We start from the raw sequence: 27865 nt of genomic DNA, 5'->3' as shown, positions 1-27865 counted from the left end.
GTCTGATGCGAAACGGATACAGGTGCCTCCGGCAGTGTGTGTCATACGTCGCAGTAAGTGTGGCAAACTACAAATCTGTTGTTTTTGTTGCTGTAATTGACGTTAGCATGCGAGCTAGGTGGCGTTAGCCTTCTAGCAATCACTGCCCGCTGTGCCGGCCGGCTTCACCGGCAGCGGGGAGATACAGACGGACAGATAGACGTGTGTACCTACGTTTGTCACTTCAAGACTGACTTCAGTTCAGGTGATTTCACGTACTTGACAACCGTACACATCTCACCGTCACAGTCTTTTTCCACACACACTGCTTCTTTTTTTTTTTTTAAACATGTATGTCTGTTTACTCCCGGTGTTAATTAACAGATCTGTGGCAGCTGCGTTTCTCTCCGGTCTTGTTTTTTTGTTTTTTTCTCTGCATGTTCATTTTCTGCTGATAACAGATAACAGATATGACATTGACCTGTTTTTAGATGACAGGAGGTAGATGATGAGTTGTGCATGTCATGTTTTTGTATTTGTTTCATTTTGGCTTCATATGTCATCAGAAAAAGGGGACAGGATCTTGTGTGTTTTGCAGTAATGGGATGTTTTTCTCAGTAATTATTTGACACTGACAGACTTAAATGGGCACATTGGATCTCTGAGTCAGATTCATGTTTCATAGCTTGGACTACAGCTCAGATATTATGTGGGTTTTTTTTCTAATTCAGCCTAATTGCATACATGAACTTCATTCGTACTATGAGTAAATGAAAGCAAGTATTTTAAAAGAATATCGCTTTAATAATTAAACACCTTTAATCAGATTTTATTACAGTTCAATGTGATATGTGGCGATAAAGTTCAAATATGATGTTTAATGGAGCTATTTGACGTCCTCTGTAGTTTAATGTTTGAATGGTTTCATTCATTTTAAAGGCCGGTAACATCCTTTCAGTGTCATTTGACGACAGAGTTGGGTAATACATTAGTATTTATCAGCACAGGTGTGTAAATACTTGTCTATTATGTCAATAAAAAACATTTTTACTATTTATTACATATTGTCTATAGACCATTTTCACCATCTGCTGTGAAAAGTGTCTATTCCGAGGTGACTGTAAAAAAGAAAAACAACCACAATCAGAGTTATACCTTCAAAGAGGCCATTGGTAATTATTAATGCCTCACAGGTATGTTTAAACACCACAGAGATGTTGTAATTAAGTTTGACGATGGAGTTGTTGAAGCTGTTACTGGAGCACAGAAAAATACTTTGACATCTTTTTTGTTGCTGGCTGCAGGCGAAGGAGAGGCGAGTCTATCAAGTCCGTGCTCTCTTTGCTTTGGGAGATCGTTGCTATCCGACATGCTTGGCATCCTTTACACATTGCTACACATTTATGAAGTTTCTTCACCTGCTTTTACATTTTATTCATCCAATGTATGCGTGTAATGTACAATGCACTGTGGTTATGAGAAAAATATAGCGTGCAAACTCGGCAGCAGGGCACTGGCAAGTTTGTTTTTTTCAGAAAGAAGTTGGGGTGGGACTGACAACACTATCAGATAAGGCAGATTACATTATTACGTGCTGCGCCTAATAATGTAATTACTATACGCCTGTCATATCAGGCTTTTCTGTTACAAAGGAGTAAGTGTTGAATCAGATGCAATACTTTCCGGCTTTGCTTTTAATATGGGCAGCTTGAATCATTCATTAGACTGGCACTGTACTGTATATATCCCCAGTTAGTGCTGATGATCAGCAGATTTGAGCACCCCAAACTGATTAGAGACCTGTTAATGAATGCTGAGGTTTGGGACTTGCTGTAGTCTGTATTACAGATTTTATGTTTTGCTTCTGCAGCTGAGGTGGAGTAAAAAGTTGTAAAAAGTCGAGGCCTTGAGCAGAGAGCAGTGGCTTTACAACTGTTCATTGAAAGTGTCTCAAGGATGAGTTGTGCGGCGTCATAACCTCAGGGTTATCGCCCTCCTGACATCAGTGAGAAATTTCCCATGCTACACCAACCAAAGTGGTGCACAAATCGAGGAGTAGCAGCAGCTTTCACGCTTCACAACCGTTAAAAATAGTGTTGTCTAACATATATAACTTATTTTATTAGTCAAGGCCAACCATGTGTTTGCTACAATCTGATATCATGAGGTTAAAGACTTGACTAAGCGTGTTGACATGGTCTTTGTCAGAGGTGACCCTGACTTTGCTGTCATCTGGAGTGTTTTTCAGTTTAATCCCTGTTACTTATCATTGAAAAGTTCAGGTATACTAGAGCTTTTTAGTAGAGTTTTTTCAATAATCTTTTTAAAATAAAGTATAGTACATGAGTAAATATAGTACATGAAAATGACAATACATTTACATTGAAACCTTGTAATAAAAAAGAAGAAAAAATAAAGAAATATATAAATGTAGACTAAATAAAAAACTAAACAGAAAAGGGAGCAGATGGGAAGGATGAAGTAGTCAGGGGTGAAGGTCTTAAGTAATCTATGAAAGAATCCCATTCACGAAATAATTGAGCAGCGCTGTCTTTCACCGAGTATTTAGACAAAACATCTCTAAGGCACGGCAGGTTTATTTGTGTAGCACATTTCAGACACAAGGCAACTCAACTCAAGTGCAAAGCCACAAAGAAATAGGTGGTGCCTTAGGAGTTTTCCTTACAAGTAAAACACAATGTCCTGCCAAAGCTACATCTTTTTTTTTTTTAATCAAATCCCAGAACTTTGGTCGATCATAAAATAACCACCCCAGAATTTATGTAGCGTGGGACAAAACAAAAACACATGGCTCCGGTTACGAGGGGAAACAGAGGGGTTTGTACTTGTATTGAAGACCTGACAGATGATGGGTCGCACACTTGAGGTTGTTTTTAACCCTTTAATTTTAAATATAATCGTTAAAAAAAAAGGTTAAGTAGTCATGGTACCTCCGTGTTTGTTATGGCTTTGTGTAAAATATCAGGGTAACTACGTTTAGCTTTCACTTCTTTTAATGTGACTGGCTGCAGATTTAGGAGAGGGCATGTGACTTTGTCGTGACTGACAGCCATTTAATATGCTGACTTCACGAGAAGAGCCTTGTTATGGCTACAGGCTGACGTTTCCCGCTGACGGCCCTGCAGCAGATACATTGGTGACACCAATATTTGGTCTGCAGTCTGCGGCACATGCAGTAATTATTGTTGTGTGTTGAAATATATTTCCTGTTGAAATCAATGTTTTTTTTTGTTGTTAGGCTGCTGAAGCAGACAGCTGTGTCATATGTTCCTGCTTGTCTGTTGTCTGTTAACACTGTTGCAGTAAATGATCTAATTAGGGAGAATATAATTTGCTTTTACCTAAAAGGCCTTTGATAGCCATCACTAACACACCTCCAGATCCACTGACACCACTGACCATGTTCATTGTAATGACGGAATATGTTACCTATTGCAGCTGTATGACCCTTTTATGTGTTTTTAATGGGTTTTTGAGCAACAACAGAGTTTAATGGCAAAAGTGTTGACGAGATGAAATAATACAAGCATTATCCTCAAAATCTGTCTACGAGGGATATTGGACAGATATTTTCTAATTCAATATTTTACCATAAATGAACTAATGCTATATGAGCTGCTAAAATTTAGTTTTTTCTTTAGTTCCTATCCTGAAAACACAACATCCAGTGACAGCAACATCCGCTGCAGAAAAATCCTTTTGCTACACAGGATTGTTTGTGTCAGATTGACCTTTCTCTGACAGCTGAGAGGATTCTTCCTCTCCTAGACTCCAGTCAGATTCAGGGAGTTTGCCAGCAATTATTTCTTTCCACTTTATCACCGACCAAGCCGTCAAAATAATGTTCCGTTACTTGACAAATGACACACGTCTTTGGAGGTTGTCTCAGAGGAGGCAGCGATGATGCAGTAATGCTAGCTGATGAGGCGCAGTGGGAGACTTGTTTGAGAGATGAACTTTTGAACTCGTTAAAGTGGGTTACTGATTCAATGGCTGGATACGACGACCACAACACAAGCACAGCAACCTGTGTTTGTGGGTAAGAGTCCAGTTTACTTTATATGTTGGGTTTATTACAATGTTATTGTCATTCAAGTGAAATAAATACGAATGCACTGGATATGTGTGACCTTTAAATTTTCATGAGACGACTACAGTAACACTTACTCAGTGTTTTTTCTAAAAGCAGTAGTTGTTTCCTGTAAAGATGGAGCAAAGTTGACCTACATGGAGATCAGATGCAATCAAAAACTGTCTTAGAATTACACTATCAGATTTTACTATGATCAAACAGAAATGGGTCAAGTCTATTGGGTTTTCCCTCAAAAGTGATGGGGAGAAGAGGTACAACAGGGACCTCTAGCTCCTCAGTACTTAGACTAGACATTAACAGGTTCATTGGACTTTTTTGGAACTGATACAAAAGATATGATGTTGTGTTTGTTGTCATTCAAAGGACCATTATGACTGACCTAACTGCTATGAGGGACAAGTAACTTGCTCACATTTGGCGGACCCTGCCACCTTTCTAGCGTCAAACATAGTTCTGGGGACCTTATTTTCAGTTTATATTCAGTTATGGAAAAACTGAATATTTCTAAGTTTGTGTTATTATCTCATTAATATTGTAAATATAAAAAATCAGAGAAATTCGTCACCAAATCTACACAGTGCCCCTTTAATTCACAAGATAGGGCGTTTTTCAACATTTCTGTACGTGGCTGGTCTCTGTTGATCTAGTGATTACAATTTGATGCGAATCAAAATCCGGATCTAGCAGAACTAAGCATGTTATATTTTATATTGGATTAGGCTGGATTGAATTAAAAGGGACTATTGGGCCTTGGTGGAGGTATACACTCTACATTCTTCTGCTTCATTTCTTACCACTAAGGAGAGCATGATTGACTAATAAATACTGTAATTGCTATTCAAGTTCTTAATTTGTAGAAAACACTGTGAGAGTTTTTCTGTGTTGTCCACGTGGATACACTACCTACAGTATGTTTTATAGCAGGACTCCTTCAATAATTGTTATTGTAGATCGAGGTCAGTATATTATCATCAGTAGGATACTGGCGCCTTTTTATGATACTAAGTATGATTAACTCCTTTATCGTGACATGGGTTATAAAGTATCCAAGTTGTGGTGTTCAAACACACACTCGTATGCATACACGCTACCTACGCACCACACAATATACAATAATTACACAAAGAAGTACAAAGTAGCAAGTTGAATTGCTGCACCTCTCGGAGCAGATGCTTATGTTTACGTTGCAGAGAAGTAGACCCCCTTCTCAGCTGATGGCCAGGGGCTCGGGTTGTGAATGAATCCAAGAGACACTCGTGTGTTTCTGTGTGTGTGTGTGTGTGTGTGTTCAGAGCTGCTCTCTTATTTCTGCAGTGCTGTGGGAGGCTCACGATGACCCAGATGTTTTAGTTCTGTTCAGTTGTGAGTTTCTTAGATCTCAGCCGCTCATTTGTTTTCTCTTGCTGTTCAACAGGTGAAGATTTCAGACGCGGGTTTACTACAGGCTCATCCATCAGGACGTGAAGGCAGTTACTTAATTAACCATCACTCAAAGACAAAAGGTAAGACATCTTGGCGGCAGTGGACTGTGTTAGGATCAGTCAGGTGGACAGTCTTGGATAATTAAGGCTAGCCAAGACAAGCTGTCACAGAGGCATTATTCATCCATGTTTCAGTCTATTTTTGATCTGCAGGCTGTCGTAGTTTCTCCTGAATATAATGCATATGGAATAGAGATGGTGTTGACTGAGTCACCAGAGTGTTTCACAGCATTTTTCGGATAACGGATGGTTATAAAATAATATTCTGCAACCTTATTTGCTGATACTCTTAATTAGCTCCCATTGCTATTATTCCCGTGCCTTTGCCAGCTGTGGGTTTATGCCTGCGTGTGTGTGTTAGCTTGCTTGTGTTTATCTACGTCCCAAGGTTGATCCAAAATATATAATTTCTAAATTAAACCATATTCTACCCAAATCTTAATGTAAACCAAACATCACTTTGAACGGTGTGTTGACTTTGCCTCTTATTAACCTGTTAACCTTTCAGCATCCCAAATTAGGTGTAAACTATGGATTGAACCCTCTCTTGAGTATGATGTTAATGATAATATCTATCTTGTTTTAGTGTATTCACCCAAAGGGCTGGTTCATCCAAGTATGTTGTAGTAAGAGGTGTAGTTATTTTTATTTGAGTTTAGCACCTTTTGGACACATAAGATTGCTGGTGTCATGTTAAGAGAACTTTATCAATTTAGCTTTGCACTCCTATAACATGCTGTGGACATTAAAAGGATCAAACAGGTGAAGTGGATAACACTGATCATCTCGTTACAATGCAATGTTCTGCTAACCTTGGGTCCTGGCAATAATGTGGACGCCACTTGACATGCACCACCCACCCAAGCACCATGACAGACCAAATACACCCCATCATGAGGCAGCTGTGGCTCAGGGGTAGAGCCAGCGTCTTGTTATCGGAAGGTCGCTGGTTCGATTCCCCTGGTCTGAATGTTGATGTGTCCTTGGGCAAGATACTGAACCCGGCACCTTGCATGGCAGCCACCGCCATCATTGTATGTATGAATTACTCTAAGTCGCTTTGGACAAAAGCGTTTGCTAAATGCCCTAAATGTAAATGTAAATCATGGCAAGAGTACTTCTGGAAGGCTGTGGCCCCTCAAGCAGGACAATGTGCTGTGCCACACCACTGAAACTGCTCAGGAACGGTGCGAGAGACATGAACTGAAGAGCTCAAGGTGTCAACCTCGAAACTCCCCAGATCCGATCGAGCATTCGTGGAACATGCCAAAACAAGTCAGCTCTGACCAAACAAGGACACAGGAGGACAGCATCAGACAGCACCAGGGCATTGGCAGCAGACCCTACAGGTTACAGTTGGGGCCTCCATGGTTCAGATTTGTTCCAGCGTTTCCAGGTGCTCAGTTGGTTTTGGATCGGGGGGATTTTGAGCTCTTTGTCGTGTTCCTTGGGTGCTGTTGCCATAAGGGGGTTTACTTGGTCTGTGTGTTTGGGTATGAGGTGCATGTCAAGTGGCATCCACATGAGTGCCAGGACCAAAGTTTGTCTGCATTGTAAGGAGATGATCAATGTTATTCGCTTTACCTGCTGGTGCTTTTAATGTTGTGGCAGCCTTAAGCTTTGGCGTGGAACCGTCCAGTCATTCTTACAAATGAAGTGAAGCTCCAATGCTTTCTTTTCTCAGCCATATTTGCAGCTTGAAAATTATTTAAAAACACAGTAATTAGTGCTTCACTTTCTAGTCTCTCATGATCAGTTAAAATGCTGAACAAAAAATGTTGTACGCTCTTCCTCTGCGCCTTATCTGGTGCGATGCCTTGTTTCGATCATACCAAAGAAGGAACCAAATTCCCAAGTAGGCAGCGAGACTTTTCATGAAAAAATGTTTGTGTTTTTTACAAACTTGATGCCAGCTATGGCTGTAGCTATAACTAACAATTATTTTCATCACTGATTCACAACAAAAACAACACGTCAAAAGATAATGAAAGATGCCCATCATATCAGAGCCCAAGGTAACGTCTTCAGAGTACTTTCTTGTTTGACCAAAACGCTCATTCAGTCTACAATGAAAGATAAGATCTTCAAATTAAATGCAGACTAAAGCAGCACACATCTTAGAAGCTGGGATCAGCGAATGATTAATGAATTAATCATTAATCATTCATTAATCAGTTATTAATATTTTTGGTTTATTTTCTGTCAGTCAACTAATCAATGAATTGTATGACTGTTTCAACAATAATACCGACAGCAACTACAACTCACAGCATTTATTACATTGCGTGTTTATACTGTATGAGCCTTGTGAGGTTATCGGATCAGTATCAGTTGTTTCCGATTCTGCCTGATGAATCGTGTTTAATTTATGGAAGAGCTCCTTATCTAAGATTAGCTGCAGGTAATAAAGTGTGATTGTGTAGGCTTGGCGTGACTTGACACAATAATCTGTAGAGGAAAGTAAAATATGGTGCAAAGTCTTCTGGGAAAGGACAAGATCATATAGGTATCTATTGGTTTAACTTTCTTAGAGCACTGCTGCATTATACTGTGGGAACTAAATGTGCTTTTGATTGAGCGGTCGGTTGGTTAGCATAATTAGCGTTCATATACCAGATTAATTGTTGGCGGTCACATGTCGGTCATAAATTTTGCTCATAGATTGTGATCTTGCAGAACTGTAGGTCGATAGTCATTCTCGATTGCTTCTCTTGTGCTGCCAGTCGTCCTTCTGAACTCTAATGACCCACTTGGCATCGTATGAGGCCCCTGGCTGAGTTCCTGCTCTGCTGGGAGAGGAGGCCAGCAGCAGTCGAGGGGCCCCTGCCAACCACTGCTGCTTGCCTCTCAAACATTCCTGTCTGTGGGCTGTGGAGAGAAAATGCAAAACAAAGAATCCTTTTGTGCTGCCGGGCCTGTGGATGTGTGCGATTCGAGTGGAAACACAGCTGGCTGTCCAGCGTTGAGGGTTCGGTTGGTACAACTGTGCAGCAGTGTGGTGGGCGGTGTTGACAAGCTTGCGCTGTGGATTTTACTGCGCGCAGGCCAAATGACCGTGACATTATTAAAATCACCCTCGGTCGCGTGTCATGACCCAGTCACGAGGAAACGTGTACGCCTGTAAACCGAGGGAATCACATCCTTGATCCCTGTGCCGATGCCACCTTGATGCTGCCTCAGACAGGATGTGTGACTGAGGATTCGTTGTGTTTCTGTTGATATGTGTGACCTCGTTGGCAGTGAGTCTGTTGCTTGCCGGCGGTTAAAAACTGCATAACATTATCCTAGATATTTCCCAACACTTTGATGGAGAAGAACACCCCCTCCTCCTTATGGGCTCCTAACCAGAGTACAAAGCCTTTTTTTTTCACTGTACAGTATACAGAGAGGTTTCTACCAGTATCGGTGAGTTTAAAAGATTTAACCGATGAACTGAATCCTTTCTTGAATTCATGTAAAAGCTGTGGTCTGGTGTGACACCTGGGATCTTTGAGGGTTTCATAATCCTGCTCTCGGGTGTCAGGATGTGACGTAGATGATGAAGAAAAAACAAGGGTTGCTACGACACCAGAGTTTACCTAGCCATGTGATTAAAGGCTTGCCAGACAGTTCTGTCTGCTTACAGGGGTTAAAAATGTCCCTTTTTGAAAAATGTATCAATAATATATGGGATGATTTGAGGTATTTTAGGGAGTGTTAACAATAGTGCTAAAATGATCTGTCAATTATTTGATGACTGTTTAAAAGAAATATTTTTGAAAAACAACCATTTCTTCCTGTTTAATTGAATGAGTCCAGACAGTCCTCATATTCAGTATGTGATGGCCTAAAAGAGCAATTAAGTTGACAGCTGCTCGATTAGTGAGCCCTGTCTGCAACTCACATAGTATGAACTGCGATAATTGATTGATTGATTGATCATTCAATCAAAAGAAATTGCCAACCATTTTGATAATAAATACTTTCAGTCATTTTCCAAGAAAAAATGTCAAACATCTGCTGGTTCCAGCTACTTAAATGTAAGAATTTGCTGTTTTTCTGTGTTGGTTTAAAGACTCTAAGGATCTAAAGGTGTATTGACCTAGCTGTCGCCCCGCTGCCCTGCCACTTATCTGATGCCTGTCACTTGGCCAGCTCGGTCTCCGTGATCCGACACGGTTTAGCATTTGTGTTTCATTGACAGTTCATTTGCAGACATTAAAAACACAATTATGTACAATAAAACTTTGAAACTTGACGATAGCGTTCAGAAACATTTCTCCGAAACTCTGGTCATGTTGTTATGTCCATGGTGCAGCTGAACAACACACCTGTTAATGATTGGCTGATTGCGTGTCACTGTTAGCACACTCCGTTTTCAGGTGATATGATGAGCCAGGACGTATTCGTAATGTGCCTTCGTAGCAGCTTGCATTTAATGCATTTAAGTGAAACTGTTGAACTTTCTATTGAACAATGTTCTAACATTTTACCTCCCGGGCCTAAACTGATGCACTGATGACTTTTTCTGGGGAACTAACTGGTTGAGAGTATTTATATCAGTACTGTATTGATATCAATATACTCAATATGGTTGACTGTCAACTATGCATGTTATACATGTATTGTGTTGTTAGTTATAATAGGGGTAAAAGGGACATGACTCTGGGGTGGCGGCTTTCATTGGAGCACAACTTTGGTCCAAAATAAAATATCTTGTAAACTACTGCATGGATTACCATGAAATGTTGTAGACAAGGGCCTGACCGATTTTTTTGGGGGACGATACCGATATTAGGAAGTAAAAAATTCTGATAACCGATTGGTTGATTTAAAAAATAGTGTTACAAATGTCTAAAGTCACGTGGGACATTTTGAAACTCAGACATTAAGCATTTTTCCTACTGCAAGGCATGTCTACATAAATTCAGCTTATATTTACAAATGATGAATTTATTATAATCTTTATATTTAGGTAATAGGTAGGTGTATAAGCAACATAATAAGTAAAGTCACCAGCAAGTGTTAACATCTGCGTCAATCAGACAACTTTTGGCCGATAACGATTATTCTCAGATAGACAATAATTGGCTGGCAGATTAATCAGTTGGGTCCTATTGTAGACATTCATGGTCCCCAGAGGATGGTTCAAGTCAAGTCAAAATTTTGCATGCTGACATGATAAACTTACATTAGGGGTGCTCCGATCGATCGGCAACCCGATCGGCATCGGTCGATATACCTGGTATCGGAAGTGACCGGATTTTTAATTTTCACCGATCAAAAGAGCCGATGTGACGCAGTACCCGCGCAACACAATTACCGCGAGACAATTACAGATGAAGAGTTAAGATGGCGTCACCGGTTTGGAAGTTTTACAAAGTGTCAGAAAAGGACATTAAATTTGCTGTTTGCTGTGTCTGCTCAAAGGGAATCAGTCGCGGAGGAGATAAGACGCGCAATTTCAACACTACAAACTTAATACGGCATTTAAAAGTCTGCCATGCAAAAGCAGATGTGATACCAGCCACCCGGGCTCTACGTCGTCTACTGCGGAAAACAGCGGACACTGATCAAGGAGTGAAAACCTCCAAAGCGACATTGCTGGACGCACTAGAGAGGAGATTCAGTGATATTGAATCCGAGCCACTGTACACCATTGCTACAGTCCTCGATCCGAGGTGAGTACATCATTCATAAATTTTGTCGGTGTGTGTGTGTGTGTGGGTGGAGGAGGAGGAGGAGGGGGGGGGGGGACAGGGTCAGTATGTGCGCGCGTTTGAGATAGACACGGGGGGAGGGAGAGAAGGTACATTCGTGTTGAACTTAAAACTTTACATTCAGACTTATAATTAAAAATGAGACTATTCTGACAACACTAGTAGGCTCTCCAACTCAGATGCATATCTAGCTTTGGCTAAAGTGAATGAAAAACTTTATAATGGCAATAATGTAGTATGGTTGTCACAACTTGTCAGCATAGCATAATAACCTATGACAACATACATAAAATGGATCAATTAATTTTTTGTCTTTTCTTTGTTTCTCTTGTTAATAAATTAGGTACAAGGACAGATATTTCTCAGATGAACTTAAGCAACAGATCCGTGGGCTTCTCTCTCATGTTCTGAGTCTGACTGATGCTGCTGGACCACAAGAGGAGCACAGTGGTGAGGCAAAGGGTTCTGAGCCACCAGAAAAGGTACCAAGAGATGGCTCCTTGCATGCTATGTATGCAGAACTACTGGATGACAGTGAACAACATGATGGTGTTGACTCGGGCAACCCATCATCAGCACAGATGAATCTCTACTTAACTGAGGCAGTCATCCCACAAAACAGAACACCACTTACTTTTTGGCAGGACAATAGAAGCCGCTTTCCATCGCTTGCACAAGCTGCACGAGCTTATCTCTGTGCACCGTGCACAAGTGTTGATAGTGAAAGACTATTTAGTGCAGCGGGAAACATTATAGATGAAAAGAGGAATAAGCTCACTGCAAAAAATGCAGAGATGCTCATCTTTCTCAAAGTAAATCTGCCAGTGATGCTGCTTGCAAAGGAAAGCAAAGGAAATAATAAAACATTGTCTGTCTGAACTCTAGACACCTCTCTTTCTCTCTCTCAGCTCATAAAAAGCTACCTCATTAAAAGGTACATTATTGTATTAGGTACAATAATTGTTACTGTATTTTGCTACACTTGTTCTGCACTTTTTGGTTGTCTGTTTGTTAATTGCAGGTGAATTGTGAGGGCTGTCTGACTTTATTTACTTATCTGGCTATTTCTTTTTATTTTTTTTACAAGGACTGTGTGACTTTATTTATTTGGCTATTTCCTTTAATGTTTATATATTTACAAGGAGCAAACTGATAAATGCCCTGTTCTATCTAATAAGCCCAGTTGTTTTCCCCAGAAAGGAAGAAAGAAAGAAAAGTTGTTGTTACCAATATATATATATATGTGTGTGTTATTTTTTTACTGGAAGGCAACTACATGTATTACAGTTTCTATAGAGTGTAATGTTCACATGGTGGTGTACGTAGAGCTGTTTCATTTTTTAGGAGCATACAGTCTTGAGCTGAGCCTCAACTATGTACAATGTTGCAAATTCCTGCAAATAAAAGAGTCAATTCATGATACCCTCATGTCTTTAATTTAATAATGCTTTGTATACAGGTTCAAGGGTAACCTAATTAAATAACTTGATAATTAATGCTACACTATAAAAAGCAAGCTTCAAATTCAAAATAGAGGCTCTGGTATCGGTATCGGGATCGTTATCGGCGATACTGATTTCAAAAATCGGTGATCGGTGATCGGTTCCAAAAACCCTGATCGGAGCACCCCTAACTTACATGGTGGAAATGGTAAACATTTAAACTGCTAAATATCTGTGTTAAGCTTGTCATTGTGAGCAAGTTGCCATGCTAGTGTTAGCATTTACCTCAGGTGCAACCTTACAGAGCCTCTAGAATGGTTGCAGACTCGGGCACAATCCCAATATCCCCCCCTAAGGCCTTAAGCCCTGAACCCTCAAAAACTTGGCAGATGTCACCTGGTAAATGTTTGAGTGAGAGAGGCTGCAAAGGCTTGAATGGTATAAATAGGAACGGGACAGCGCATTGTGACATTTCACTGAACCTTGTTCGTTTGGGACTCTTTATTTGCCATTTTAAAATATATAATGATAAAAACAAAATACAGGAGTACACATGTACACAAATAGAAACATATTCAATCAGATGTTTCAGGGATGAAAGTTCCACAATGTTTCAAAAGCTTCTTACTTTTTTTTATGTTTGATAAACTGTGTATAACATGATATAGAGAAGCTTGACTTGATAGCATTGTGAATTAAAAAATGATGCATCCTCATTTAAATTTTAAAGCAGTGCAGTGTTCTCATATGCAGTGAAGTTATCCTATCTGCTGGAGCATAAAAGTACAAAAGCTGTATCCCTGGTGAACACTGATTGCATGTCTTTGGTTTACATTTGGATTGTTTCATCACTGGGTACATGAATTTCTGAACGTACTGATTCATTAGATAAACGCTTTCTTCCTTTTGTTCCTTTCCTACCTCATCTTTTTTCCCTTCATTTTTCCATGTCCACTAATTTAATAGTAAAAGCACTCTCCTTAATGGCCAGACTCTGCTTTATAATAGAAAAAGGGAGGGGGGATGCTTGTGACTGGTTCCCTCTGAATGATGCAGAGTGATGTCGACTGCATACTGTTATTAAAGAACATCACTGTAATGTTTACAAGACACTGTTACTGCAGTGCTGCACAGGTCGACCTGTCACAGTGTTTTATATCCACAGACTTATCGTTGTCAGTGTACGGAGGGAGTTTGAGCTGCGGAGGAATTCAGCCGGGCTATTTTCACTCCGTACGCTGAGGCCGGTTGCTATGGTGTTGCCCATTGGCACCGTTGCTGCGCTGGCATCCCAGCGCGGGGTGTGGCGGGGTGCGTGACGAGCGGCGCCAGAGATCCACTTCAGAGTGACTCATATCCTCAGAGCTCTGCTGCCCTACATCTGAATATGCGTGCACACACCCACATAGACACACACACACACATTGAACAATGCTGTGTGAGCAATGGAAAAAACATGATGTGTTTGATGTGATTCAGAGTGTAAAAATACTCCATGTGCATGTGTGAGGTGTGTTCATTTGAATACGTCTGTTTGTCTGTGTGGTTGACATAACTAAAAACTGACTGTTGAAAATTCAGCACCTTCAAACGTGTGCACCGCTTTTTTCTTTGACGTATGCAAGCTGAGGCTTAGGGATCACCGGGACTCTTTGGCATATCATGTGATTAAACGAAAAAAATGTGATATGCAGACAGTGTGATTCCCTGCTCACGCCTTTTGTGAAGGTACTTGCTGTGAAAAAATTTCGACTTTTAAAGGATTTGTGTTGACAGGGAGCGTAGTGTTATTGGTAAGAACAGGAAGGTGTTGCCTGTGGAGCTGTGATTAAGTTAGATCGGAGGAGGAGGAAAGTAGGTCATTGGGCCAGCAGGTCAGTGAAGCACGGATGACATCACAGTTATACAACCTCTGCTCTCCCGCTTACACAACACTCACTCTACGCTGCAGCTACTGCTGCAGCCGCTGCTGATACACTGGTGTCAGTGGGTAACATTTTCTTTCCTCTTCTTATTTTGCTCTCATATCACTCAAGTTTTCTGGCATCCACTGTTTCTTTTTGCCTTTTTTCAGTCTTGGTCTGCGTTCCTGTCAGCTTGACATGCCTCAGTTGTTCTGTCAGTACTCAGTGCGTAGAGAAAGCCCTTTGCTAGAACTCTCCACTCCCTTTTAGATGTATTTGGCCACTTGTGTTGACAAAACGGTAATCTTAGATAAGACACCCATTCTCTGCAGCTTATATGTGTCGTTAAGGGTCACATGCAGTGAGCTGTAAAATAACAATGCATAGCTGAAAGTCAATGGTCCATGATAAAACCTACGCTGCCACTTACTGTAATTTTTTCCCTTGCGTGTCTTAACATGAAGGTGTAAACACAGAGTGTTTGTTCTTGTCCTTGTTTTGATGAACCTGGCATGGAAAGTTAATTTAAGCCTCAACACAACTGAGTGGGGTTTCCCTCAAACATATGCTGTGTGTTGTGATCCTTGGTCAATTGTTCATCAGTTAAAAAATGTCTGACATCAAATCCTCAAGGTCTGTTTCATGTATTTTATTCTTAGTTTTTTATCTTTGGGTAAATCCCGTTTACAATTTTTACCCCTAACCCTCGTTTTTGAGTGAACCCTTGCCCGTTAGAACAGAGTTACATGTGGTGGTGGCTGGATTCTCCCCCTATGAAATGAAACAACCCTTCAAGACCCTCATACATCATCAGTTGACGTTGATTGTGTTTATGTAAACAGCTGTGACCAGACATTTCCGATATGACGTCTTCAGCTCATAACTGTGGCAATCCTGGTATTATCACAATGCCACTGATGGAGAAAGAAAAGCAGGGATGCTTGCAGTTCGTTCACAACCTCACGCTATCAATTAGGTCATCAAATAAAAAGAACATGGCCACTAGCGGTGCTTTATAGGCTTAATATTAGCAACCCGTGCTCCTACCCTGCCAGTCTGCACTGATATAAGGGGAGCGGTACCAACTGCAGCAATTTTGCTGCTGGACTTTAGTTAAATTTCAAAGGGGGAATGCAACAATAAAATATTTTAAAATGTGTGACTTTCATGCACAAATCAGCAATAATAATGCACAAGCTAGCTACTGAGACATCAGCAAACTAGTAGCAATTGTTTTATGCTTGTTATAAAGAAAAAGACCATAATACATTCATTGGTGTGAAGTGTGCCTCTGAAAAACCTCAGTTTTGAGAGCCATGAAGCCCTAATAATTCACCCTAACCCTCTATCCCAACAAAAATTGGGATACCCTCTCCTTAGGCATGAAAATGGAGGCATAGAGCTAATTGGTAGGGGAAGGGGGTGTATTGGGATTGGGCCTCTATGTAGGCAATTATACTGTCTTTTGAGAATATCTTTTATTGTTTCTAAAATTGGAACAATAGTCTTAGGCTCTATTACAGATTAAAAAACAACCAAACAACATAAAACAGAAATGATGAAGTCAAATCAAGAAACAGAGCTCCATTTTTGTGATGCTTGCGGTGGCTTGGTTTGGTATTTTGGGGACTTGCCATGAATGGGAATGTGTGGTTACACCAGTTTTATCAGTAGGCGCAGCTGTGTTTTCTGCTGACTGGCTTACCCAAATGCTGCTCACAATAACAGACCTCAGTTAAACTCTTTTTGAATGTGAATAGATGAGCTAATGTAAAAATAAAAATCCCTCAAATATTAAAAACATTTTTATGGTATGAATGGAAGTGTCATTCGTGCCATGAGAGAGCCGTGGAGAGTAACACTGAAGGGATTTTCTCACCAACAAACCATAAATAGGCCATTATGGTGAGAAAACCTCCCACACAGGTTCTGACGGTAACTGGTTCACGAAATAAAATGGGTCAAATATTTAGGCTAGAGACCCAGCGGGCCTTCTCATTTTAATTTGACAATCTATTGTAGGCCTACCTGCGGAAGGAGAATAGAGTTGGGCGATGCATTGCCTGTCATTGATGGGCTCAAACTATGACTGCAGACAGCGTTTCCCACGGGTTGAGAATTTACTTATGGTGGTGGTGGGTGGCGTGCTATGGGAAGGCAGGGAGTGTGACAGTACTGAGTGTGATGGTACAGTGAGTGACGGGCGTGTTCAATAATAGACCAGTCAAACAAAGGTTTAGAAATATTTGTTTTTGGCCTATATTTAATCATTGAGCAGTGAAACACTCTACATGTAGGGGTGTCACGATACATCGGTCTGGATCGATATATTGATTCAGTGTTCAACGTTCCAATAGCATCGATGCAAAGTGAAAACATCGACTCATATCGCCGCCATCGTTAAGCTACGCCTTTATTTTGAAAATTCCATGGCACGTCTGTGTCATGGTTTCCGTCGATGCACAACTCCTTTCTAAACAGGGCTTTCTTTTTATTAAAAAGAATAGATTGTTTTCCACTTAAAGGAACCATTGATAAAATAATATTTCCACTGAAGAGTTCAGTAATAAAATTGTCAAATCATATTTTAGTTGCTTTTTGTGAGTTGATAAATAACAGATTGTGTTAAATGGGCATATGATATCATGTCATATCGATAGCAGGCCCCCCTGTATTGAATTGAATCGAAATCGTGGCAGACTTTGCAATATCGGCAAATATCATATTGTCATCCAAAGAATCGATATAATATCATATCGTGATGAAACTTACATATCTACATACCACATTTTTATATTCTTCTCCGTCAAGTTGTCGCCTTGAAGCAAGGCTGAGTGGCAGTGCCGTATCCAGGTCATAATAATACATTCAAGCATGATCCCTGATTATTTGGATTATTTCCTGGAAGTTATGGCAAATTGCCTCTTTTAAATTAGAGGAACCACTCACAAACATTCATATATTAAAACACTTTCCTTACTCTCCCAAAATCTGATACAGTTTTGGTGGTGGAAAATGTAAAGCCATTGTCCACAGCCTCTCATTTTTGGGCTCCACTGTCACACATCACATTAGAGTCCCTCATACAGACCCCCTGTACTCAACCCCGGTGCTTACCTTTTTGTATTTTTTGCTGCAGTCATTAGCCTAAGTTGGATAATTGGAGAGTGTGACGTGTGCCATTTTGGGATGTAGAAACCCTCAGCCTGACTGCTGCACCACTTTGAGTTTAGCACGGCTGTTAAAGAAAGGACCGTCACAGAGCATCAGGGGATAGCCGGCCATCTGGCTATGTCCGATGCTGTCTCTCATATTAGACGGGCTAGACGGCTTTATATGCACGGCTGTGGTTATAATTAATCGCATTCATCTTTTCTCCTTAGCTACCCTCACTTTTGGTACACTGCATTCTACCGTTCATATGCAGGCAAATTGATAACATTACATAAAAGGATTGTGGACTAGTCTAAGGACATATCTGTTTCTCTTACCTCTTCTAGGCTCAGATGTTGCTGCCATGTGCCACACTCACACCCGAAGCAGACGAAAAACTCTGAAAGACCTCTTGTCAACTCTCTGCCCTCTGATTGAGGAAACTTTCCGTGACTCTACTCCAAGACTCACAGCGCTCCACCATCACCACAGTGTGTCCACCCAGACCCCACCTTCATCCAGCAGCACCTTCCTCATCCTCTCACAGGACTGGCTAAACTGTCAGTAAGGTAAGATTCAGTTTTACAATCTGGTTTGATGCTGTTTTGAATCACCTGGAGGCGATGAAGCTGTTGTAACATTTTATTTGGTCTTTCTTTCTCAAAGGTTCATTCACAAATGTCTACCTCACGATTAAAAGACCCCTCTCCAACACTGCGACCCTGAACAGGATACAAAATGACCTCGAGCATTGACCAGTGAGTCAAACTTTGAGTTACCTGCAGTTCTTTTTACTCAGTTGCATTGAACTTGTAGTCTATCCAATACCTTTTTCAAACACCCTTTTCTCTCTAATCAACAATCCAAAAACCCATTCATTCACTGTAATATGCACTGTTTCTTTACTAGATGAATTATTTAGAACAGTTACATAATTTAAAAACAATTGTGTCTATGTTTCCAGTTTTTTTTTGTCCTGCTTTTCCCTCAAAATAAAAAATGCATTATAGAGGACTCTCTTAAGAGCTCATGAAAGATTATTGGAGAACACATATCAGAGGATGTTCTTCAACTGTTGGTTTGTTTTCTCTGCAGGGATGACAGCAGTATCTTTGATGGGTTAATGGAAGAAGATGAAAAGGACAAAGCAAAACGGTAAGATCCCTGTGGGCTGTATTCAGATCCAAGATCCAGATTTGTGTGATTATGAAAGTTTCACTCGGCAAGATTGCATATAAAGATACATCTAACTTACCTGCTGTCAAACATTAAGCAGGGCTATATCGTATTGTCCTTAGTCTTGTTGATGTGGCGTATTTGCCCAAAATAGAGGCAGTTGTAGTCTTTTGTTAGTTTAGTTTATCAAGAGAAAACGTGTTGTTGATCTTACTGTGTCTGAACCCACAGTGTGTCCCGTAACAAGTCTGAGAAGAAACGCAGAGACCAGTTCAATGTCCTCATCAAGGAGCTGGGCACCATGTTGCCGGGCAACACCCGCAAGATGGACAAGTCCACTATTTTGCAGAAAAGCATCGACTTTCTGCACAAGCACAAGGGTGAGGAACTGATCATCGGTTTGTCATGAAGATTTGTTGCGTTGTGAGTCACCGTCTTCATCTGGACCCGTTTGTTGACATGTTTTCATGTCTCCTTTATCAGAAATCGCTGCTCAGTCAGAGTCAACGGAGATCAGACAAGACTGGAAGCCTCCTTTTCTTAGTAATGAAGAGTTCACTCAGTTGATGTTGGAGGTAAGTTAAGAGCAGGAGTGCAGGAGTCTTCACATGTTCTGTTCTTTTTTTCGGGAATGTGAGTGAATTAAAAGAGTACATTTTGTTTCCGTCAGGCATTAGATGGATTTTTCCTTGCAATTATGACTGACGGGAATATCATCTACGTCTCTGAGAGTGTGACGTCCCTACTCGAACACTTACCTGTGAGTATCATGTGAAGAGTCAGTATTACAAGTCTGTAACAATGCCCACGTGTCAACTGTGCCACCTGTTCACACAAGCTCAAGGATTTATCATTGTTACGGATATTTCATGTGTTTCAGTCTGATCTTGTGGATCAGAACCTGTTGAACTTCCTGCCTGCGGGGGAGCATTCAGACGTGTACAAGGCTCTGTCCTCTCATATCATGGAAGGAGAGACACTGACACCTGAATATCTGAAAAGTAAGTGGATTTTTTTTTTTTACTTTAAGCAGCTGTGGCTGAGGAGGTGGAGCAGGGTGTCTACTGATCAGAGTTGGCGGTTTGATCCCCACCTCCTGCTAGTCCCAGGCCCAGATAAATAGGGAGGATTGCACTAGGAAGGGCATCTGGTGTTAAAAGCCTATGAAAAATCAAATATGCGGATAACGAATCAGATTTCCATGCTGGCATGATGGCAACAGATGATCCACTCTTGCAGCTGAAAGTAGATGAAGTGGAATCTTTGCATTTCCATTTATCTTATTATGCTGTTATATTATTTACTGGTTTGCTTAGTCATCTCTAGTGCCAATTCATTTCTTCAACTCTTATTTTTTCAGCTAAAAATCAGCTAGAGTTCTGTTGCCACATGCTCCGAGGGACGATCGACCCCAAAGAGCCCCCTGTGTACGAATATGTCAAGTTCATTGGAAACTTCAAGTCCCTGAATAATGGTGAGTTATACTGCTGCATATGAGCTGTCTGAAACTTGAGTTCAGTCTTCCAGGCTGTAAACCTTTCTGTGTTTTGTTTGTCACCAGTGCCTAACTGTACCCGCAACGGTTTTGATGGAGTGATTCAGCGATCGCTTCACTCTGCTTTTGAAGACAGAGTGTGTCTCATAGCTACCGTGAGGCTTGCCAAACCACAGTTCATCAAGGTAAGAAGTCACTCTTCGTTCTTCAGTGTCTCAGTTCTCCTTTTATCTGATTGACACACATTCAGTTTCCTGTCACAGTGTTTGAAAAAGGTAGTTTTAATTAGGACAGAACTCGACAGTAACGGTTGCCCAGACACCCCGGGCAAACACATTTGGGCTCCTGTCAACCATTGTGTACAGTCCCCTGTTGCCTCGGTTGGCAACCACTTTTCTTTGTTTAAAAACACTTTATCTTTTCTTCCCGCTGAGTTAAAGAGATACTGTTAATTTTATTTAGTCTGTTGGAAATTGGGTGACCATGAGTGTGGAATAAAATCAAACGCTGGCCCATCATCATCGTGGATTAATACACAAGACGGGGCTACTGAAACTGAGTCAGCAGAACCTAAATTAAAGAGAAGCAGTAACTTCATAAAGACTTGTGAGGCAAAGTAATACCAGAGAAACGGGAGAAGAGGAATGTAAATACTAAAATCTGGTTCTTTGGACTCCTTCGTGTTCAGCTCAGCATTCGCTCAGATCATTTTGTATTTAGTAAAGGTGTTTTTTAAACAGTTGTAGAAAATGTCTAAATACATTCTGCACTTCACCTCTACCCCTCACAGGAGATGTGCACTGTAGAAGAGCCAAATGAGGAATTCACCTCCAGACATAGTTTAGAGTGGAAGTTTCTCTTCTTGGACCACAGGTACAGTCCTTATTCCAATGTGTCAAAATATATTTGTTGCTGTGCTGTTTGTGTTTGCGTTACATGTTTTTGTTTTACCAATGAACACTCTCACACCTAACCTGTTTGGTGCAACAAGACAAGTGAAATGTCGTGACTGCACAGTAAACAAGCCCATATTATTATGATACTAAATGCCATTTTGTGTGTTAGTCACTGTTTATGATGCATGAGGTCCAGTTTCAGTCTTGACTAATACTGACCTGAATCAGTCATTTCTTTATGAGCAATTTGTAACTCTGAAGAAAATAGATAAACGCTTAAAATACAGCATACCTGGTTTCAAGTAGTGTCATTTACCAGAATGAGATTTTCCCCACGTGGATCCTGTCACTTCAGTGAGTGAATTGTCAGTGTGTATGACTTTATGTTTATTCCGCCTGAACTGGACTAGAACTAAAAGGCAACAGTGTGTCTGTCTTTCTTGGTGTGGAGGTGTGAAAGCAGCCTAACTCTTTGGTACTCACGACATACTTTTTAAATGTGGTTTTGCTGCTGCAGCGGCGATGAAAAGAGCATGGAGACGAGTTAAAGGTTCATCTGTGAACTTGATTAATAGCCCGTTAATGACTGTGCGTGATGACCTATTCATAGGACAGTATGAGTACGTTAACATTAGAAGAAGCTGTCCAGAGGTCAATCACTGACTCATCTCAATACTGTTTTCTTTATTTGTTCAGGGCTCCACCCATTATAGGTTATCTCCCGTTTGAGGTCCTGGGTACATCAGGGTATGACTACTACCATGTAGACGACCTGGAAACTCTGGCCAAATGCCACGAACACTGTGAGTACATTTCTCTCAGACTTCAATAAAGGGTAATTCCACCATTAACACACATTAAAGTGTGTTTACAGGTCTTGGGGAGTACTACTGCATATGTGAAAAAAGTATAAAGCCTTTTGTGGCTCCAGAGGAAGCTGCATAATCTGATAAATTGCCTCTAGTGAGGGCAGTCGGTGGCTAAGTTGCATTGTGGGTAATATAGGCACCAGATTATAAAAATGAAGAAGAATGCATGGAATAAAAAGGTGATATCTTTGGTTCTGATGTATTGATTTTGATCATTTGTTTTTAAACTGTGACTGTGAAATTTTGTCGTCTTCCTCTGGAGCCACAAATGGCTTTATTCTACTTTTTCACATAAACAGTATTACCCCATAGGACCTGTAAGCACACTTTAATGTTTAAAATTGGCAGAATTAGCCTTTAATATGAGCTGATCTACGATTGTCAGGTTTTTTTTTTAGCTTTCAGATATTGAATGTCACTCTGCTCTGCCTCCTTGTGTATCTGCAGTAATGCAATATGGCAAAGGAAAGTCCTGCTACTACAGATTCCTCACCAAAGGGCAGCAGTGGATTTGGCTTCAGACCCACTACTACATCACCTACCACCAGTGGAACTCAAGACCAGAGTTCATCGTCTGCACTCACACTGTTGTAAGGTACGTGGAAGATTAAACGGATGATATTTTTACATTCCTCCATACAAGAGTTGAAAAATGCATCCGTACCACATCTGTAACTTTAACCACAATGTTACATATAAGTGTATTTTATTCACTGTCTCTGCTCTACAGTTATGCTGAAGTAAGAGCAGAGCAGCGCAGAGAACTTGGAATTGAAGAATCACAACCTGATATCACAGTAGACAAGGTGAGACATCTGTCGACATTAATTGTGAAATGATGGCTCAGTAATCTGTGACGATGGTTTTCAGTGAATGTATTGTCTTTTGCTCCACCTCACAGCAGTCCCAGGACTCAGGCTCCGAGTCCCAGCTTAACACGTCCAGCCTAAAGGAGGCTCTAGAGCGCTTCAACCACAGCCGGACGCCCTCGGCCTCGTCTCGCAAATCATCGCACACCGCTGTGTCTGACCCAGCCTGTAAGTTCCATCAACAAACAGCTGTTGACACTTCTACTACTACTTTTTTCTTTTTTTTTTTAGTTTTTCTGAGTGTTGTGTTTGTATAATCTCCCCCAGCATCACAGATGAAGCTTCAGGCGGACAGGAGTACACCACGTCGTCAGTCAATCTCTGCTGTGGAGATGACGTCACAACGGAGATCATCTATCAGCAGTCAGGTCAGTGAAGGGACAATAACAGAGTCTGGTGTCAAATGGCTCTATTAGGGATAAAAAGAGGACTTAACTGATCCTCATGCTTTTTTGTTTGGTGTCTCCTTTATCAGCAATCGATGAGCTCCCAAAATACAGGACAGAACATGGCACCATCCATGGTTTCACAACAACAACAACAACAACAACAGCAGCAGCAGCAGCAGCAGCAGCAGCAGCAGCAGCAGCAGCAACCGCAACAGCAGCCTCAACAGCAAGAAGTTGGGACCAGCAGCCAAGTAAGATGTTTATAAAATCTAACCGATTCTGTCCATTTTTAATTTGTTTATTTGACAGGGACAGTGCGCAGCTTTAGCTGTATCAGAGAAAGTACTACAAGCTAGTTAACATCTGTTGTTCCATGGCAGGAGACAAGTGTGTGAAAAATGTATTTAACAATTTTGTTCATCAATTCAGAATTTGCTCTGATCTTGTAAAATGTATTGTCTGAATAGGATCAATTTAAAGAAACAGATTTTGATCAGCATTAGACCTTTAGATTTAGATTTTGTTGTTGGCTGTTTTCCAGCCATATGGAAAAATAAAAGAAAAAAACACAAACGCTATGATCTGCTATGATTTGTCCTACCTGCCCTCTCACAGTTTATATTTAAGTTATTTTGTTTATTTATTTTTGCCGTGATATTTTCATCTGTCGGACAACATACTGCCGGTAAAAAGCCGGCGTACGTCTGCAAACATAACGTGACACTGAATCAGTGTTTAGAATGAATTACTCATCTCATGCTGTGCCTGATAGAAATGTTCTCACATGAACCACCTCAGCAGCTGGCATTTCACTTCCCGCTGTGTCACTGTTCTTTGACAGTCGATGGTGCAGTTCTGCAGCCAGCTAGAAGCCATGCAAAACCTGAAAGATCAGCTGGAGCAGAGGACCAGGATGATCGAGGCCAACATTCAGCGGCAGCAGGATGAGCTGCGTCAGATCCAGGATGAGCTGCAGAGAGTGCAGGGACAGAGTCTGCAGGTGAGACTTGCTCAGGAGTGTGTGGCCCAATAGATATATCATGTTGTGCTTTTCTATTGTTTTCTTTATTTACTGTTTGGATTTACTGTTATAGCTTTAGAGGGAGTCAGCATCTGTGATGTATGTTTCAGATGTTCTTGCAGAAAGGAGCCGGAGGACTAAATCTGAGCTCTGTGCAGTTGGCCCAGGGGAACGCTGTGCAGCAGGGGGGAACACTCAGCATGCAGGGCCAGGTGGTGTCTGCAGGGCCTCTGCAGAACAGCATACAGCAACAACATGCTGTCCAGCCCCAGACGCAGCAACAAACACTCCTACGGGAACAGAGCACTGCACTCTCACAGGTCAGAATAACTAAATTGTCCTACTTTTTCCCACGTTCATTGAACTGACACATTTATTCCTCACTTCATTTTGTTCCTTTGTTTGCTAGAGATGTTGTCTCTTACTCTGGTTTTGTGTATTTCAGTCTCAGAGGTCGTCTCTCACCCTGCAGCCTCAACAGAATCAACTGCCTGCGTCCCTCTACAACACAATGATGATCCCTCAGCAAAGCTCCTCTAACGTGGTCCAGATTGCAACAAGCCTGGCTCAGAACTCTGTACCCAACACTCCTGCTGTGGCTACATTCGCACAGGACCGTTCAGCTCAGATTAGGTTTGCATCTTCACTTAAAAGTTGCCCTCTTTATTGTCATGGTTATTTTTTTTTTCCTTCACAGCAAAGGTTCACTGATTGCACCATCATCCTGCCCACCATTTTCATTTGATGTTGTAAAAGCGTTTCTACAATGCAGATGAAGATTATTCCTGACTTTATTTCCTTTGCCCACTTCCTGTTTCTGACAGGTTTCCTGCAGGCCCTCAGCTGCTCACCAAGCTAGTGACGGGGCAGATGGCATGTGGGGCAGTCATGGTCCCCACAACAATGTTTATGGGTCAAGTGGTGACGGCCTTTGCTCCTCAGCAGGGCCAAACCCAGACCATCAGCATTTCCCAGCAGCCACAGCAACAGCAGCAGCAGCAGCAGCAGGAGCAGCAGGTACAGCAGCAGTCACAGGTCACAGCCATGCAGCCAGGGCAGGCTCCACTGGCCCAGCAGCAGACACAGTTCCTACAGGTAACACTTGGCTGGAGGTGAACAGTTAGGCTGCACTAGGCGACTTTCTGTTGTTTGGTTTTATTTCAAACAGCCTTACTTTATTGAGATGTTTGTTTGTGTCTCAATATCACAGTTTTCTTCATTGGTAGCAGCCACAGTGAGTTTGTTATGCCACTGTAACTTAGTGCTGTTTTAAGGAAATCTATCTATACATGAGTCAGCAGTAATTCCTTTGCTTCCTAAGAACTAACTCATCTAAATTTCTCGCTCAAGGCTCCTCGGCTTCTTCATGGAAACCAGTCCACCCAGTTGATCCTGCAGGCAGCATTCCCTCTTCAGCAGCAGGGTGCCTTCACTGCCACAACGCAACAGCAGCAACAACAACAGTTACAACAACAACAACAGCAGAAGCAGTTACAGCAGCAGAAACAGCAGCTGGCCCCTCACAGGGCGGATAGTTTGTCTGATCGCTCTGCGACGCAGCAACAGTAGCTGGCTGCAGCCAATCAGACGTGGACTGAGCCACACCCAGACGTGGGTGTCTTTGTGACGGGGATCTAAAGAGGAGTTCTGCTGGAAGTGCAGCACTGAGACCAGGCCTCAGTGGCTGAGAAGTGATTGGACGGGGAAGGCCTTGGCTTCCCTCCCCTCACAAGGATCTTTTGCTGTTTGCACTTTACTCCTGAGCACAGAGTGATGCAGAGAACCGCACTGGGCCCTCTGTGGCTCCGGCAGAAGGCTTCGGCTCTGGGTTGAAGCCTTTTCTCCAAGAAAACAGGGAGCCTCAATCCCTGTAATGGACTCTCCCTCACACCCCTCCCGTGGCCCTCTCCCTGTGTGTTTAGTGTGTGTGTGTGTGTGCGTTTGTGTGTGCGTGTGTGTGTGTGCCCTCACAGGATTATTTTATGCAGAGCTCTCCAGTCAATGCAGCGAAGCTTCTATCAAGCTTTATGGACGTCCTGCAGAACAGCCAGAGGCTTGTTTGTTTTGGATGTTTTCTCCTATTCTTGTTTTTCATGTAAAAAATATGATGAGTCAGAAAATATTTTTAAGAACGTGGTGTAGATTGAACTTTTACTGTACAGAACATCATGTGTAATATATAATGTAAATAATATGAAAAAGAAAGAACTAATATTTTATATGATGCATGAAATGAAATGCGTAGTCTGTTCTTTGCAGCTTTGAATATGCTTTTTTTCTAGTACTCTCAGAAAAAAAGATCTTAAAATGCTCAGTGGCTGATATTTTCACAGACTTCCTTTCTCCTATGGGATGCGTTTGTGTGTCTGCATAGTAGACGACGCCGATGCTGCTTGTTGTGTCACAGTTTGTTTAATCCTTTACCCACATTTACACAGAATTTCCTAAAAAAGGCAAAATGAGAGAAATGTTTTAAAGTATTTTTAAGATTTATAAGACGTGTTTAAAATCCACACACTAAAGACTAAACTCAACTTGAGTCAAATATTGAGAATGAAGATGACAGAAGTTGAATTTTCCAACACAATCCTTCATATTTAGCACTTCCGCTGAGATCCCTCCATTTCTAAGCCATCCATGATGCCTGTATGGTACCTTCATTTAAAGAAATATCTATTCCTCAAAATATATTTAATTTAAAAAAACTTGAACTCAAACTTGGCTTGAGTGGAATGATTCAAAGTATATATTTTTTGTCCTTTTTATGGCTTTATTTGATAGGACAGCTTGAGAGATGACAGGAAACAGGGTGAGAGAGAGGAGGGGATGACATGCAGCAAAGGGCCGCAGGTCGGACTCTAACCCCGGGCTGCTGCAGCAAGGACACGGCCTCTGTAGATGGGATGCGTGCTCTACTAACTGAGCTACTGTGTACGATTTCTTCACTGGCAGTGTCATCATCCATCCGGTGTTAAGCCACTTATCTCAAACAGAATAAGGAGAGCAGCCCTGACATCCTTTTTTCCCCACTTCCTCCTCCGCTTCTCTCTGGGGGACTTTCAGTCAGTCCTGTCACTAACCAGAGTTACTTAGTGGTTGGATTTGAGTTTGTCTCATGAGAACTTTTCTTTCTGGTTCTCTGTCATACTCCAATGAAACAGCTGCATTACTTCAGCTAATCCATCTAAAACTTTGCAATTCTCTGCATGTTCACACACCACTTGGGAGCAGCGGAACGAAAGCAGGCACAAAACAATATCAGCATTTATTTGTAGTAACATCTGAGTCTCTTTTAGCCAGTTTTTGGTCTCCACCAACACCTGAGAGAAATATCTGGCTCGTCGGCTGCTGAATGCTCCACTATATTAGGTAGTACTA

General features: G+C 41.4%; 1 protein-coding gene across 2 annotated transcripts; it reads left to right on the top strand.

The window, feature by feature from the left end:
* clocka (clock circadian regulator a) lies at positions 1 to 26806 on the top strand. 2 transcript variants are annotated; one of them, XM_073476069.1, is made up of 23 exons: positions 1 to 53; positions 5508 to 5595; positions 18120 to 18341; positions 18439 to 18530; positions 18868 to 18927; positions 19180 to 19328; positions 19432 to 19523; positions 19619 to 19708; positions 19829 to 19949; positions 20309 to 20422; positions 20510 to 20628; positions 21234 to 21316; positions 22036 to 22142; positions 22656 to 22803; positions 22939 to 23014; positions 23110 to 23245; positions 23345 to 23445; positions 23553 to 23717; positions 24308 to 24466; positions 24598 to 24807; positions 24933 to 25120; positions 25312 to 25582; positions 25838 to 26806. In XM_073476069.1, exons 4-23 carry the CDS (start codon positions 18511 to 18513, stop codon positions 26054 to 26056), a joined length of 2628 nt encoding a protein of 875 aa, XP_073332170.1. In that variant the 5' UTR covers positions 1 to 53; positions 5508 to 5595; positions 18120 to 18341; positions 18439 to 18510; the 3' UTR covers positions 26057 to 26806. The 2 variants fall into 2 exon arrangements, with proteins under 2 accessions (XP_073332170.1, XP_073332169.1); XM_073476068.1 differs by having other exon boundaries at positions 18 to 244.
* The last annotated feature ends 1059 nt before the right edge of the window (positions 26807 to 27865 follow it).

The sequence above is a fragment of the Pagrus major genome, chromosome 11, assembly GCF_040436345.1.
Source record: "Pagrus major chromosome 11, Pma_NU_1.0".
NCBI lineage: Eukaryota > Metazoa > Chordata > Actinopteri > Spariformes > Sparidae > Pagrus > Pagrus major.
This window is presented reverse-complemented; position numbering and strand designations above follow the sequence as displayed.

Excerpts from the sequence above, each read along its gene's own strand:
- clocka (XM_073476069.1), top strand. The coding sequence starts at position 18,511 with ATGACCTCGAGCATTGACCA. Across the intron at positions 19,329-19,431 it reads CTTTCTGCACAAGCACAAGG|AAATCGCTGCTCAGTCAGAG; the intron begins GTGAGGAACTGA and ends CTCCTTTATCAG. Across the intron at positions 22,143-22,655 it reads GGCCAAATGCCACGAACACT|TAATGCAATATGGCAAAGGA; the intron begins GTGAGTACATTT and ends GTGTATCTGCAG.